The sequence below is a fragment of the Physeter macrocephalus genome, chromosome 11, assembly GCF_002837175.3.
Source record: "Physeter macrocephalus isolate SW-GA chromosome 11, ASM283717v5, whole genome shotgun sequence".
NCBI lineage: Eukaryota > Metazoa > Chordata > Mammalia > Artiodactyla > Physeteridae > Physeter > Physeter macrocephalus.
The window spans coordinates 154,818,724-154,831,508 of record NC_041224.1 but is presented as its reverse complement, the minus strand read 5'-3'; the positions used below and the strand labels follow the sequence as shown (position 1 = coordinate 154,831,508).

Sequence of the window (12,785 nt, the reverse complement as noted above, 5' to 3'; positions counted from 1 at the left end):
GGTCAAACCAAATCTTTCTGACTCCCGACCCCATGTTCTTTTTGCTACCAAGTCGCTGGTCACAAGGGCTCTGAGTGGATGGTAGGAGCAGCCTGCACGGTGGGAGCTGTTTCCAGACTCTCCCCCAGGCCTGCCCATTCTGCATTTGGTCTCCTTCCAAAGGCAGGGGTTTTGTTTGGAAAATCTGAGCAAACCTCTGCTTGACTGTTCTGGAGCAGAGTGTGAAGGTAGAAGGGGCACAGCCAGGAGTGGGGGGTTGTGGAGAACGATGCCTTCTATTTCTTGTTTCAAAGTAATTTCAGGAGTTTTCTTTTTATTCCCCTCTCTTTTGGCATACTGCTACCTCCACAGAGCTGAACTCCCAAAGCTGAAACTTTCCACATGTCCAATCCTCAGTGAGAAAGAGAGTGCCAGGGGAGTGTGGAGAAGCCAGGGTTCAGGTGGAGCCCGAATTATGAATGGCTAAAGGCTGGCGTTGGCGAGCGGGCACAGGGAGGCTGGGAACAGCATCACCTTCGGGCCCTGAGGATGCCAGCCCCTGACAGGGAGGGGCTGGGTGTGTCCTCGATGGCTAAACATGGACCTCGTGGCACCATGCTTGGTAACCTGTCACCAGTCATCAATCACCGAAGACTCCTTAAAGCCGTATACCCCATCCTGTGTTGATTTCTCAAGTATAAGGCATGACCTTTGCCCTTGTGGGAAAATGGGAGGAATGAGGCTCCAAGAGCAAAACATGAAGACTGCCCAGCCTGCCATGGTTGGGAATTTTCTCTCTTAAAATTCCCACAGCACTGCATGAAATTGCCTCTCCGGGGTGCCTCAGCATTACCTTCCTTGCTTTATGCAATAGCCCCTGCCATGGGGCGATTCTGCATGGCTGATCCCCTTTCTGATACTTCAGTTTTGAAATCTGTGCTCATTTGACTTAGGAATATTTTGCTTCAGTTTCCTTTAAACAAAAGGCACATGACCACTATCGCCGCCCCCTCCTTCCCAAAGGGTTCCAAACTTTTGGATTTCACGCACTAGTAAATATCCCCAAACATCTTAGGTACCAAAGTACAATAGCCAACCTTTCCTTTTGCTAAGTGAGGATATTAGAAAAACAAACTACCAGTTGCCATCACCTTTAATTTTAAAGAACATTTTAACACCAAAAAAGTAATAAAATAATAATCTCAAAATAAAAAACACTTTTTAAGTGGGAAAAAATAGCATTACAAGAAACACAGAAAACTGTTTTTATTTTTCTTGTTTCACGGCAGACCAGTAAACACTGTCCTAAGAAGGACGCCCTTCCCAGACAGGCACTTGGAGCCACCATTTGGGGCCATTTGCGGGGTGGCTTTTGGGGGAGTGGAGAGAGAGGAGAGGAGTTTATGCTCCAATCCTGTAATGCAGATGCTTGGCTCAGAACAAAATGCTTGAACACTGTAGTGAGGAAATCACTTCCTGCTGAGACTTATGAAGACAACACAGAGGAGGATACAAATGAAGTTGGTGAGAGCTGGCTCTGAAAACCCAGCACTTGGAGGACCTTTCTTAGCAGATCTGGCCTCTGTGCAGTTTCATAAAGGATTGGTCCAGAAAGGTTATCTTCGCAAACGGGTTTATTTCTGCCAACAAGTCTGGCTGGTTTGGAAGCCTTTTAGAACTTTTATCCACCACAATATTACATGCATATGTAAATGCCAATATTATAGTTTCCCCCCAAACACCCACTTTCTGTGAGCTGTTCATCATACCAGCCAAAGTCTGCCAACCCTTGTCCTCATTGAGGACCTAAGTGCCTGGGGGCAAGAGGCCTCCATGATTCTGAGAACCCCCCCACCTGGCAGAGCTTCCTCCACCCAGGGACCAGCCTTGTTGTCTTTGTACCCCCCGGGCACCCAGCCTGACCGAGAGAGGATGCTCACTAAATGTTTGCGGATGTATTGGCGAATAAGGCAGAACCAGAAGTAAGCGAGTCTCGGGGATACATGGGCTCGGCTTGCAGGATTTGGGGCCTTGGGTTTCTAGACAGAGAAAGATCTTACTGTTGAAGTCAAGGATGGGCCATCCTTGGGGCCCAGGAGGGGAAGGACAGAAGCTAAACTGGTTTTGAAGGCTGTCTTAAGGGCAGGGACCACCCACGCAGAGGTAGAAGAGACACGGAGACTGGGAAGGGCTGTGTGACCTTCCCCTCACCCACGCCAGGCTTTGCTGGCAGAGAGGTGTGGATCTCAGGGGCTAGGAGTGATGTAGTAACTGTGGTCCACATGGGAAACCACTCAGGCCCTGCCTTTCTACTCCCTCCCCAAAATAAACCAGGGCTGACACCTGTCCTGGGCAAACCTGCTTCCCCAGTGTTCGCTGGCCCTGGTTTGGCTACAGGGCTGGCCCCAGCAGACCGTGTCTCTGGTGGTGGTGCTAACAGTGGCCTGGCGTGTGGTCAGGTGGGAGCTGACTCTGCTTGGGCAGGTGGAGTGGCAGCCAGGTGATAGGCCAAAATCCTGCCAAGGTGGCAGTTTGTGTTTGGGGAAGTGCTCAGGTTTACAATTCTCTCACACAGTATGCTTACCTGGAGGCCTGGGGCTGCCAGGAAAGGGTGCCCAAGCACTGAGGAAAATGCTCTAGCCTCAGGATCTAGCTCATCGTTGGAATCCTGCAGCGAGACCTATGATCTCCCCACTCTCCCCTGAGTAGACAGGCTGCCCTTGTTTGACACGATGCCCAATCTACTCATCCTTGCTGTCTCTGTTCAGCATCACCACCTCCAGGAAGCCTTCCCTGACTTTCCTTTTCTTGCCTCAGCCTGGGTTAGAGGCTCTGGCCGACACTTATCACATGACCTATGTCCTGGCTTCCATGTGAAACAGGACACTCCTTGAGAGAGGGATCCTCTTTACCACAGGCCTCACACCTAGTGAGTGCTCGGTTAATGTTCATTGAATGAATGCAGGAGCTGGTAAACGTCCTCCCGCAATCTAAGATTGACTGTATGGGCTTTGGAGAGAGATGGGTTTGAGGGTCTGTGGTCTCCACCACCAGAGCCAACCTGGGATGTGCAGCTTCCCAGGCCAAGGGTGCATTCGGTGGCTGACTTGAAGCCAACAGATCCCTTTTGTTTCATCATCACCTCCAGGCCAAGGTTTAGAGATGGTTCAGCCCTGCTGGGAGGCGGTAAGGTGGAAAGAGCTTGAGCTTTTCCATCACACAGACCTGGATTGGATCCTCGATCCACCATTGCCTAGCTGGGTGACCTCAGGCACGTCTTTTAACCTCTCCGAGCTTCAGAGTCATTATTTGTAAAATGAGAATCATAATCACACTTGCTGTATAGGATTGTTTTAAGCTTAAACGAGAGAGTGTATGCAGAGCATAGTTCCTCGCATGTTGTAGCACTGAACAGATAGTAGCTGCCATAATAAAAATAATATTGATCGTGGGCTTCCCTGGTGGCGCAGTGGTTGCGCGTCCGCCTGTCGATGCAGGGGACGCGGGTTCGTGCCCCGGTCCGGGAAGATCCCACGTGCCGCGGAGCGGCCGGGCCCGTGAGCCACGGCCGCTGAGCCTGCGCGTCCGGGGCCTGTGCTCCGCAGCGGGAGAGGCCACGACAGTGAGAGGCCCGCGTACCGCAAAAAAAAAAATAATAATAATAACATTGATTGTGTCATTGTTAGGCATATGCTAGGAGTTAAGGGGGCAAAGAGGTGTAAGGAACAGTCGCTGCACTTGAGGGTGCTGACCTTATTAGTTAGGGAGTTGAGACACATACATAACAAACCCATCACACTGACGGTGGCCTATAGGGCATGAGTGCTGTGCAAGGTGAGCACGCGTCCTAGCTGTTCAGAGGAGGGAGCAGTTGCTGGAGGGGGGTCATCAGGGGTAGGGAGGGGGCCTTGAGGGAACAGTAGCACTTAGGTAAAGTGCAGAGGAAAGGGAAACAGCTCCAGGGAGGGGAAACAGCACACACAAAGGCAGAGAGACGAGGAAGCCACACCAGCAGGCCAGGTCCCCAGATGGACAGACATAAGTATATGTACAACACAACGTTGGGTGTTCTGCCGGGGGTGCTGGTGTGACGGGTCACTCAGTCTTTGATGGGTTGTCCAACGCTGACAGGCGACCCTCACCCTCTCCCTGTCTCTCCAGCCGTGTGCCAGCCGCCCTGCCAGAACAGGGGCTCCTGCAGCCGGCCCCAGCTCTGCGTGTGCCGCTCCGGCTTCCGCGGAGCCCGCTGTGAAGAGGTCATTCCAGAGGAGGAATTCGACCCCCAGAACTCCAGGCTGGCACCCCGACGCTCAGCCGAGGGATCTCCCAACCTGCGCAGGAGCAGCGCGGCCAGAGAAAGCACCACAGCCAGAGCGCGGCCACCAGCACCACGGCCGCCGCTGGACAGGTGAGTCCCCTCCTCAGTGGGGCCTCCGGTCTGGGGGCGCAGCCTCTCTGGAGGGGCTTCTTCCTTCGGCCCGTTTGGTGAAGACCCTGGTGGAGAGGGCCGGAGAGTCCTCCTTTCCCTCCTGCTCCACCAGAGGGGTGGCGAGCAGGGGAGCAGGGACGGGGGTTGACACAGGCTCTGGCAGGGTGCACAGCGGAGGTGGGAGGGGAAATCTTTACTCTCCAGGCCCCATGGAGAGAGCTGAGGAGGGCACATCCCTAGGACCAGGCTCTCTTGTTTCAAATCCTGGTGTTGTCACTTCCTAGGTGGGTGACCATGGGCAAGTTACTTATCTCTCTGATTCCTCATCAGTAAGTTGGGGGAAATGATGATAATCATAATCATGGTATTGTAAGGGTTAAGTTAGTTAATATGAGGAAAATGCTTAGAACAGTGCCTGGCACATAGTAAACTCTATAAATGTTTGGCCTCCGCCTCCGCCTTCTCTGCCTGTGGTCCCTGTGATGCAGGAAGGACTCCTCTGCCAGAAAAAGCCCCTTCAGTTCAGTCACCACCAGTGCTAACCTCTCTCCTCGGAGGGGCAGCCGAAGCATGTAGGGGAAGGGAGAAGATTAAAAAGTGGGAAGGGGTGTGTTCATGGGCAAGATTCCCTGGCCCGCTTGCCAGCCATCCTGGCTAGACATTTCCTAGCTCAGGACAGGAAATCTGAACTTTGTAAACTGGTCCATTTCTGGGAGCTGTGTTTTCCTTTTGGTTTTTCAGGTTAGTTTTTCCATTCGCTTCCTACTTAGGAAGTTCTTTCTGAAATGTTTGAACCTTGTCTTGCTGAACTCAGGAAAGAAAGGATTTGCCCTCCCAGAGGAAGCTGGGAGAATCAGGGAGAAGAGGCTGACCTCGAGGCCAGGTCCCCAGTGGGGAAAGCTCAGGAGAGAAAGGAAAGGAGCTCAAGGCTGTCCAGCAACTCTGAAGGGGGAGGGGCAATGGGGGCCGGGGCAGACCAGGGTCTTGGTAAGGGGGTTTCCAGGGCCCTGGCCACCCAAACCAGCAGGTGGTTTCTGAGAGCAGCCAGGAGCAGAAAGAACAGGAGAATGAACTTGGGTCCAGGCCTAGGGAGCCCCAAAGTTAAAACCAGAAGAGCCAAACTCTAGCCAAGGCCTTAGGACGCTGGGGCAGAGATGCGGGGCAGAGCTAAGGGCCAGGTGGACAACGCAGGGGGCAGGGTGAACTGCCTGGGATTGGCTGTGACCAGTTGGGCAGGGCCTGAGCCTTGTTCTCATTGGTCCCGGCTCTGGGTCCAAGGTGGGTGGGCCTGGTGTGAAGGCACTTGGAGGAGCCCCAGAGGTGGCAGCTGCAGGGCCAGCCCCGGGGCAGGGCGAGAGCAGAGTCCTTCCAGCCTGGCTTTCACCCTGCAAGCTCTTTTTTGGCTTGTGGGGTTCCTTCGTTTTATAGTGCATTTATCCCCTGTGTGCGTGCACGAGTGAGTGTTGGGGGTGGTTGCTTGGCAGGTCATTCCGTACCCTTGTACCCTTGAGTCAGGACTCTTTTGACATCCCCTGCCCCATCTTCCCAGCCTATCCCGCTTCTATCTTTCAAGGCCCAGTCCCGCTTCCTCCAAAAAGCACCTATATCCGCCAGGCGGATATATATCCCTCATATCCGCCAGGCTCTGACCCCCTGCAGCGCACACGTGACACACACATCGCTGTGAGTCTGCGCCCTGAGTCTGCAATCAGACGGTGTGGCCTGCGCCCTGGAGGGCAGCGCCTCCGGCTCACCCTGGATTTCCCCACAGCGCCTCCTGCAGTCCCAGCTTGCAGGAAGTGCTCAATCTGCATTGCCTTCTGTCGCTCGCTCCCAACAGAAGACTTACCTAACCAAGGGCCCATTTGGCCCCGAACCCTCACGCTGCCCTGGAACCAAGGGCAGCACCCGCAGTGGTGCTCAGAGTGCGGGAGGTCAGGAGGCTCCATGCTCCCCCAGTGTCACGCTTTGCACTCTGCCTCGGGACAGTCTGTGCATTTGCTCCCTGGACCAGGAGCTCCATGAGAGCAGGGACTACTGTGTCCTCCTCTTTCATGAACGTGTCCCTGGCACCTAATACCACACCTGGTACCCTGTAGGTGCTCGGTCAACACGAGTTAAATGAAGAAATGGACGAGGCTCGATGCTGGGCGGGGAGGAGGCTGGGAGGGAAGGAGGACCAGCTCTGTGAGGCTTCGGTCCCCCGGCAAAGGTCCCCTGTGTGAAAGAGGCAGGGGAGGATGAAGGCCTGGGGTGAGGTCTCCGGCCCACAGCAGGGCTGTCCTTTTTGAGCTTCACAGGCTCCCTGGCCAGGGGCTACTGTGATGTTTTTAATGAGCTGCAGCCTCCAGGCCAGCCCAGTCTCTCTCTCTCTCTCCATGTCTCTCTCTCTTTCTCTCTCTCTCTCTCCATGTCTCTCTATCTTTCTCTCTCTCTCTCTCTCTCTCTCTGCCTTGGCGCGTCAATGTCATGAAAAATGGGAAAGTCCGAGCGGCCCACTGTTGGCCCAGCTGTGTTTTGCTTTGGGAGGCCAAATCCCACTTGCCTGGTGGTGTCAGACATTTCCTGTGAACTTGGCTAGCTTTCCCAAGCAGCCTCTGGACTCTCTCCTGATGGCAACTTGGACAGACCCTTGGTGTCCAGATAAGGGAGTGACATAAATGCAGAGGGCATTCTGGGTGGGGGGGAGACGGTGCAAAATGTCCAGGGAGGAGAGACACTGCAGGGACTGGTGATGGACAGAGGCCACCTTCAGGAGAGCACTAGACAGAGGCCAGGAGACTTGTGTCTCAGAAGGAAGACGAGAGGGAGGGGTCAGGAGAGTCTGGGGCAGCAGGCAGCACGCCCTACAGAGAGCCAGACGTGGATTGATGTTGTCCAGCTGCAGCCTGGACTGGCCGCGGGGGCCTGCAGGCTCCCTCCAAGCCCGGGGTTCAGGCTTCTTCCCCAGGCTGGGCAGAGCGCCTACCCCACCTGTGGAGCAAGAGCTAGGTGGCTGGGAAGGGCCTTGACAGATTGGAGGAGGAGGTGGTCACAACAGTCGAGGACCAGCAGGCCTTGGAAAACAGCGCTTGACACCGTGCTTCTCAGACTGAAACAGGCATGTGAATCACCTGGGAATGTGTTCACATGCAGCTTCTGATTTGGCAGGTCCGGGGTGAGCATCTCTAACATGCTCTCCGGTGATGCTGATGCTGCTGGTCCATGGACCAGCCCTGGAGGAGTGAGGTTCTGAGCCTGGGCTTTGGATTCAGAGAATCCTGGAGTCCAATTCTGGATTTACGAGCTGTGTGACATCAGGCAAAAGAGCCTAACATCTCTGAGTCAATAGTCTCCACCTGGTAGGATTGCAGAGACGATGAAATGAGACCATTTGAGTAGAACACGTAGTAGGGTGCCTGATATGGGTTAGTGCTCAGTACATGTTAGCCATCAGCAGGCTGGTTCTCTTTGCCATGAGGACTTGTGTGGCAAAAAGCAGACAGAAAACTGGGGTGCCTGTGTGTGTGTGTGTGTGTGTGTGTGCAGACCTGCTCTGGGGAGAAGTTAGAGCCCAGGCCCAGTCTCAGGGGTGGTGTGATCCAGCAGTAGCACCAATAGTGGTTTTTGGCTGGCTTGGCTATTCCACCAAGGCCGTCTTACCAGCCCTATGGGGGAGGGGGGGAGGGAGGTGTCACAACAATTCTCCGAATGGGGGGGACCTCCACTGGGTTTACTCTGAGGTGAGGCCCTGGGGACATCCTCAGCGGGCTTGATCAGCACTTGGACAACAAGGGGCCTGGAGGACAGTGTTGAGGGGCCTGGCAGGGATATGTCTGGGAAGCTGTGGGCCCCATGATCGTGGCTCTTAGCGGGCTGTTCCCTGAGAAGGCAGCTGGGGTCAGCCTTCTTTTTACTGTCCCCGTCGGTCTCTTCCTCTTCTTCTCGATCTCCTCCTCCCTGCACACCCCACAAATTTAGCTGCTTAAAACAGTGCACATGTATTATCCCACAGTTCTGTAGGGTAAACATCTGACACGGGGCTCACCAGGCTAAAGTCAAGGTATCATCAGGGCTGAGTTCCCGGAGGCTCTAAGGAGAATCTGTTTTCATGCTCATTCAGGTTGTTTGCTGGCAGAATTCACTTCCTTGCAGTTGTAGGACTGAGGGCCTCACTTCCTTGCTGGCTGTCACTTGATAGCCATCACATCTAGAAGCCACCCACATTCCTTGGCTTGTGGCCACCTTCCTCTCTTCAAAGCCAGCAACAGAGGGTGAACTCTTCATGTTTTAACTCTGCCCTCTGTCTCCCTCTTCAGCTGAATCTCTCACTGACTATTCTGCCTTCTTCCACTTTTAAGGGCCTATATGATTACATGAGCCCCCTGATAACCCAGGACACTCTCCCCTATTTTAAGGTCAGCTAATTAGCAACTGTAATTCCACCTGCAACCTTGATTTCCTTTTGCCATTTATATACATATTCAAAGGCATAATACCAGGGGACAAAGATCCCGGGGGTCAGCCACACCCACACACTGCAGCCCACGCCAGTTGGGACCCTCCCTCTGCAGTGTAATAGCTCCTCTTATCAAGGGCTTGCCACAAGGGCGGCCCTACATGAATGATCTGGCCCCCAGAACCTTTCTGACATCTCCAACATTAGCTCTCACCACTCGCTCCCCTCATTCACTCTGCGGCTGCCACACTGGCCAACTGGTTTTTCCTCAGATATGCTAGAGATGCTCCCACCTCAGGGCCTTTGTACTTGCTGTCCCGCCTCCCTGGAGCCCTGTGTTCCTTTCCTAGCGCTGCCATAGTGAATGACCACAAAGAGAACGGCTTAAAACAATAGAAATGTATTCTCTCACAGTTCAGGAGGGCAGAGCCCAAAATTAAAGAGTTGGTAGGATTGTTCCTTCTGGAAGCTCCGCGGGAGAATCTGTCCTATGCCTCTGCCCTAGCATTTGGTGGCTCCCTGCAGTCCTTGGTGTCTCTTGGCTTGTAGCTGCATCACCCTAATCTCTGCCTTTGTCATCACATATTGTGTGTGTGTGTGTGTGTGTGTGTGTGTGTGTGTGTGTGTGTGTGTGTTGAGGGGGGGTATTCTTCTTTTTTTTTTTTTTTTTTTTTGCGGTACGCGGGCCTCTCACTGTTGTGGCCTCTCCCGCCGCGGAGCACAGGCTCCGGACGCGCAGGCTCAGCGGCCATGGCTCACGGGCCCAGCCGCTCCGCGGCATGTAGGCTCTTCCCGGACCGGGGCACGAACCCGTGTCCCCTGCATCGGCAGGAGGATTCTCAACCACTGCGCCACCAGGGAAGCCCCCGGGTATTCTTTTTATAAGGCCACCAGTCATTGGATTTAGGGTCCACCCTAATCCAGTATAATCTCCTCTAACCCTAACTAATTACATCTGCAAAGACCCTATGTCCAAATAAGTTCATATTCATAGGTTGGCAGTTAGGACTTCAAGAAATCTTTTGGGGGATCGGGGACCCAATTCAACCTACATTAAACCCTCTTCCCAGATACACACATGGCTTGGTTCCTTCCCCATTCCAGGTCTTCCCTTCTCAGTGGGAACCCCACCTATGCTCACCTGATTTTACACTGCACACCCGCAAACACTCCCTACTCCTATCCAACTATTTTGCTCCACAGCACTAACGTCTTGTGTATTTTACTTATGTATTTATTTCTTACCTCAGTAAAACGTCAGGCCCAGGAGGACAGAGCTGTTATCTGTCTTCTTTGCCAGCATATCTCCCGCACCTCGAACACGACAGGCCCAGAGTAGAGTGGAGTCAACCCGGCTGAGGGCAGCTTGGCTGTCTCCCCGCGGTCTCTCCTTTACTCTCACAAGCCCTGCAGTGGGTTCCCAATGTCGCCATTCTGCTGACCAGGCTCCGAGGTGGAGGTGGCCGGCCTCTCGGGGGGGCCTTTGTCAGTGGGGAGAGGGAGAAAGGGCAGGGGCACTAGTGCAGCTCCTGCCGCAGGCCTGGCCTCGGGGGTGGGCGCCGGGCCACTGGGTACGGGTGGGTGGCATAGGACTCGCCTCCCCAGCAGGACCCGGCATCGTTCAGCCCCACGTCGTCACCACTTGGGCCCTCGTGGGCTTCCCAACGTGTGACCTTTAACCTGCTGTGGCGGAGGGTGAGGCCGCAGGTTTCCTGCGGGAGTGCGGCCTCCCCTCACCCCCAGGCCTTGCCAGGCCTCCTGCAGGGGGTGCGTGGACTCTGCCCCAAGGGGTGGTCTCTGCCAGTCTGCACCGGGAGCCGCCGCAGAGGGGACCCAGGCATCCTTCCTGACAGAAGGGCAAGGCATTTGCCCAGGAGATGGATGACCTAGAATCAAATGAGGTACCGGGGGAGAGGGCAGCAGGTGCAAGGAGGCAACCCCGGCGTGTGTGCCGGGGAAGAGCTGGGCTTTGGAGTCAGGCAGCATTTAAACCCTAGTGTCCTCACAAACTAGTCGTGCAAGTCGCTTCTCCTCACTGAAACTCAGGTCCTCTGAAGTGGGAAAACGGATGCTCATCTCAGGGGGTGGTTGCGAGAATTCACTGAAATAACGCACATAGAGAGGTCAGTGGGATGTCCGAAAAACGTGAAATGTCTTACCGTGCCTGCCTACTCCCCCGTGCCCCTGGCAAATCAGTGAGATGCCCCGTTTGCCAGAAGGGGTTTTCTTCTCCAACCCACAATCTGGGCTTATAGATGGGGAAACTGAGGCGGGACGAAGGTTGGCAGCTAGATGGTGGGCCTGCCCTGGGAACCCAGGAGATCCTGACTCTGGGCCAGTCTGAAGGCTTGCCGGGGTCCTCTGAGCCTTGCTCCAGCTGCGGCCGCCGCCCTCCCGCTCCCTTCCTCCGCTCTGGGCTCCAGCATGCTGCCACACACCTTTGCTTGCACCTCTGGGCCACACAAGCCCCTGTAGGTCCTCCCTCCTCCTCATTCTAGTCCCTCGGACCCAAGGCTATTCTCCGATACACCTGGGACCTGATGAGAGACCAACTCATGCTAGGAAATCTTGGAAAAGTCCCTTGTCCTCCCTGGGCCTCAGTTTCTATTTTTTTTTAATTTTAATTTTTATTTTATTTATTTATTTTGGCTGCGTTGGGTCTTCATTGCTGCCTGTGGGCTTTCTCTAGCTGTGGCGAGCGGGGGCTACTCTTCATTGCGGCGCGCGGGCTTCTCGCTGCAGTGGCTTCTCTTGTTGCGGAGCACAGGCTCTAGGCACACAGGCTCAGTAGTTGAGGCACACAGGCTTAGTTGCTCTGTGGCATGTGGGATCTTCCCATACCAGGGCTCGAACCCGTGTCCCCTGCATTGGCAGGCAGATTCTTAACCACTGCGCCACCAGGGAAGCCCCTCAGTTTCTATATTTGTAAATCAGAAGCAGCAAGTGGATCTTCTCTGAGGTCAAGCGTTAATGGTCTCAGACTCTGGCCTCCAGCCTGGCCATTTTCCATTCCTGATGGAGAAATGTGCTTACTCCCCCTTTACCAGCTTCCAAGGTCGTTACAAGGACACGTGATGCCTTTCACCAGGGCAGACCTTAAGCTCTCCCTGACGGTAAGCCTCAAGTCCTCCTTGGCAAGGCTGCAGTGGGGTTAATCAGTCTACATCTTTCATCCTGCGTCACCCCCTTCCTCAGGGCCACCAAGTGGTGCCTCTATGCTGGGTTGACCCAACCCTACAATCCTGACCGAGTCAAGCTTTCAGGACCTCCGGGGCTTGAACGCCTTCCTTCATTTTCTTTTCTTTCTTTTTTTAATCTTATATTTTTCTGATTTGTTTTTATAACTCTGACCCCCAAGCTTGCCCCCTGGGGTTTTTCTGGAATTCCCCAACCCTCAGGATCTTCACTATACTATTTTGAAAAGATTTAGAATCAGAATACCCAATTTGGTTTCCAAACTAGGCCACTAACGAGCCTTGTGACCTTGGGCAAGCCACTTAACTTCATTAAGCCTTAATGTCTCTATTTGTAGAAAGGGAAGGATCATTCTTTCCTCTCTGGGAGGTTTCACCCACTAAAACACTGTGGGTGAAAGATTGCTTTGTGAACTGTAATGGGCCTTGCAAATGCTGGTTATTGCTGTTATTTTGCAGTCCTGACAGTGGGCTGGGATACTTACTTATGCCTTCTGTACATGCCTGGGTCACTTTCAGGAGCAGCTCCTCACTGAGGCCCTCCCTGACCACCTTTGTAAGTTTTTTTTTTTTTTTTTAACATCTTTATTGGAGTATAACTGTTTCACAATAGTGTGTTAGTTTCTTCTTTACAACAAAGTGAATCAGTTATACATATACATATGTTCCCATATCTCTTCCCTCTTGCGTCTCCCTCCCTCCCACCCTCACTATCCCACCCCTCTCGGTGGTCACAAAGCACAGA

The 12,785-nt window shown here is 53.8% G+C and overlaps 1 protein-coding gene across 2 annotated transcripts in view; it reads left to right on the top strand.

Moving 5' to 3' along the window:
- Window positions 1–12,785, top strand: part of LTBP2 (latent transforming growth factor beta binding protein 2) — a 99,952-nt gene that overhangs the window by 15,662 nt on the left and 71,505 nt on the right. For both annotated transcript variants that reach the window (XM_055088616.1, XM_024133436.3), the window contains exon 3: window positions 4,141–4,387. In XM_055088616.1, the coding sequence (XP_054944591.1) occupies window positions 4,141–4,387 (247 nt within the window). The remainder of the gene's footprint in view (window positions 1–4,140; window positions 4,388–12,785) is intronic.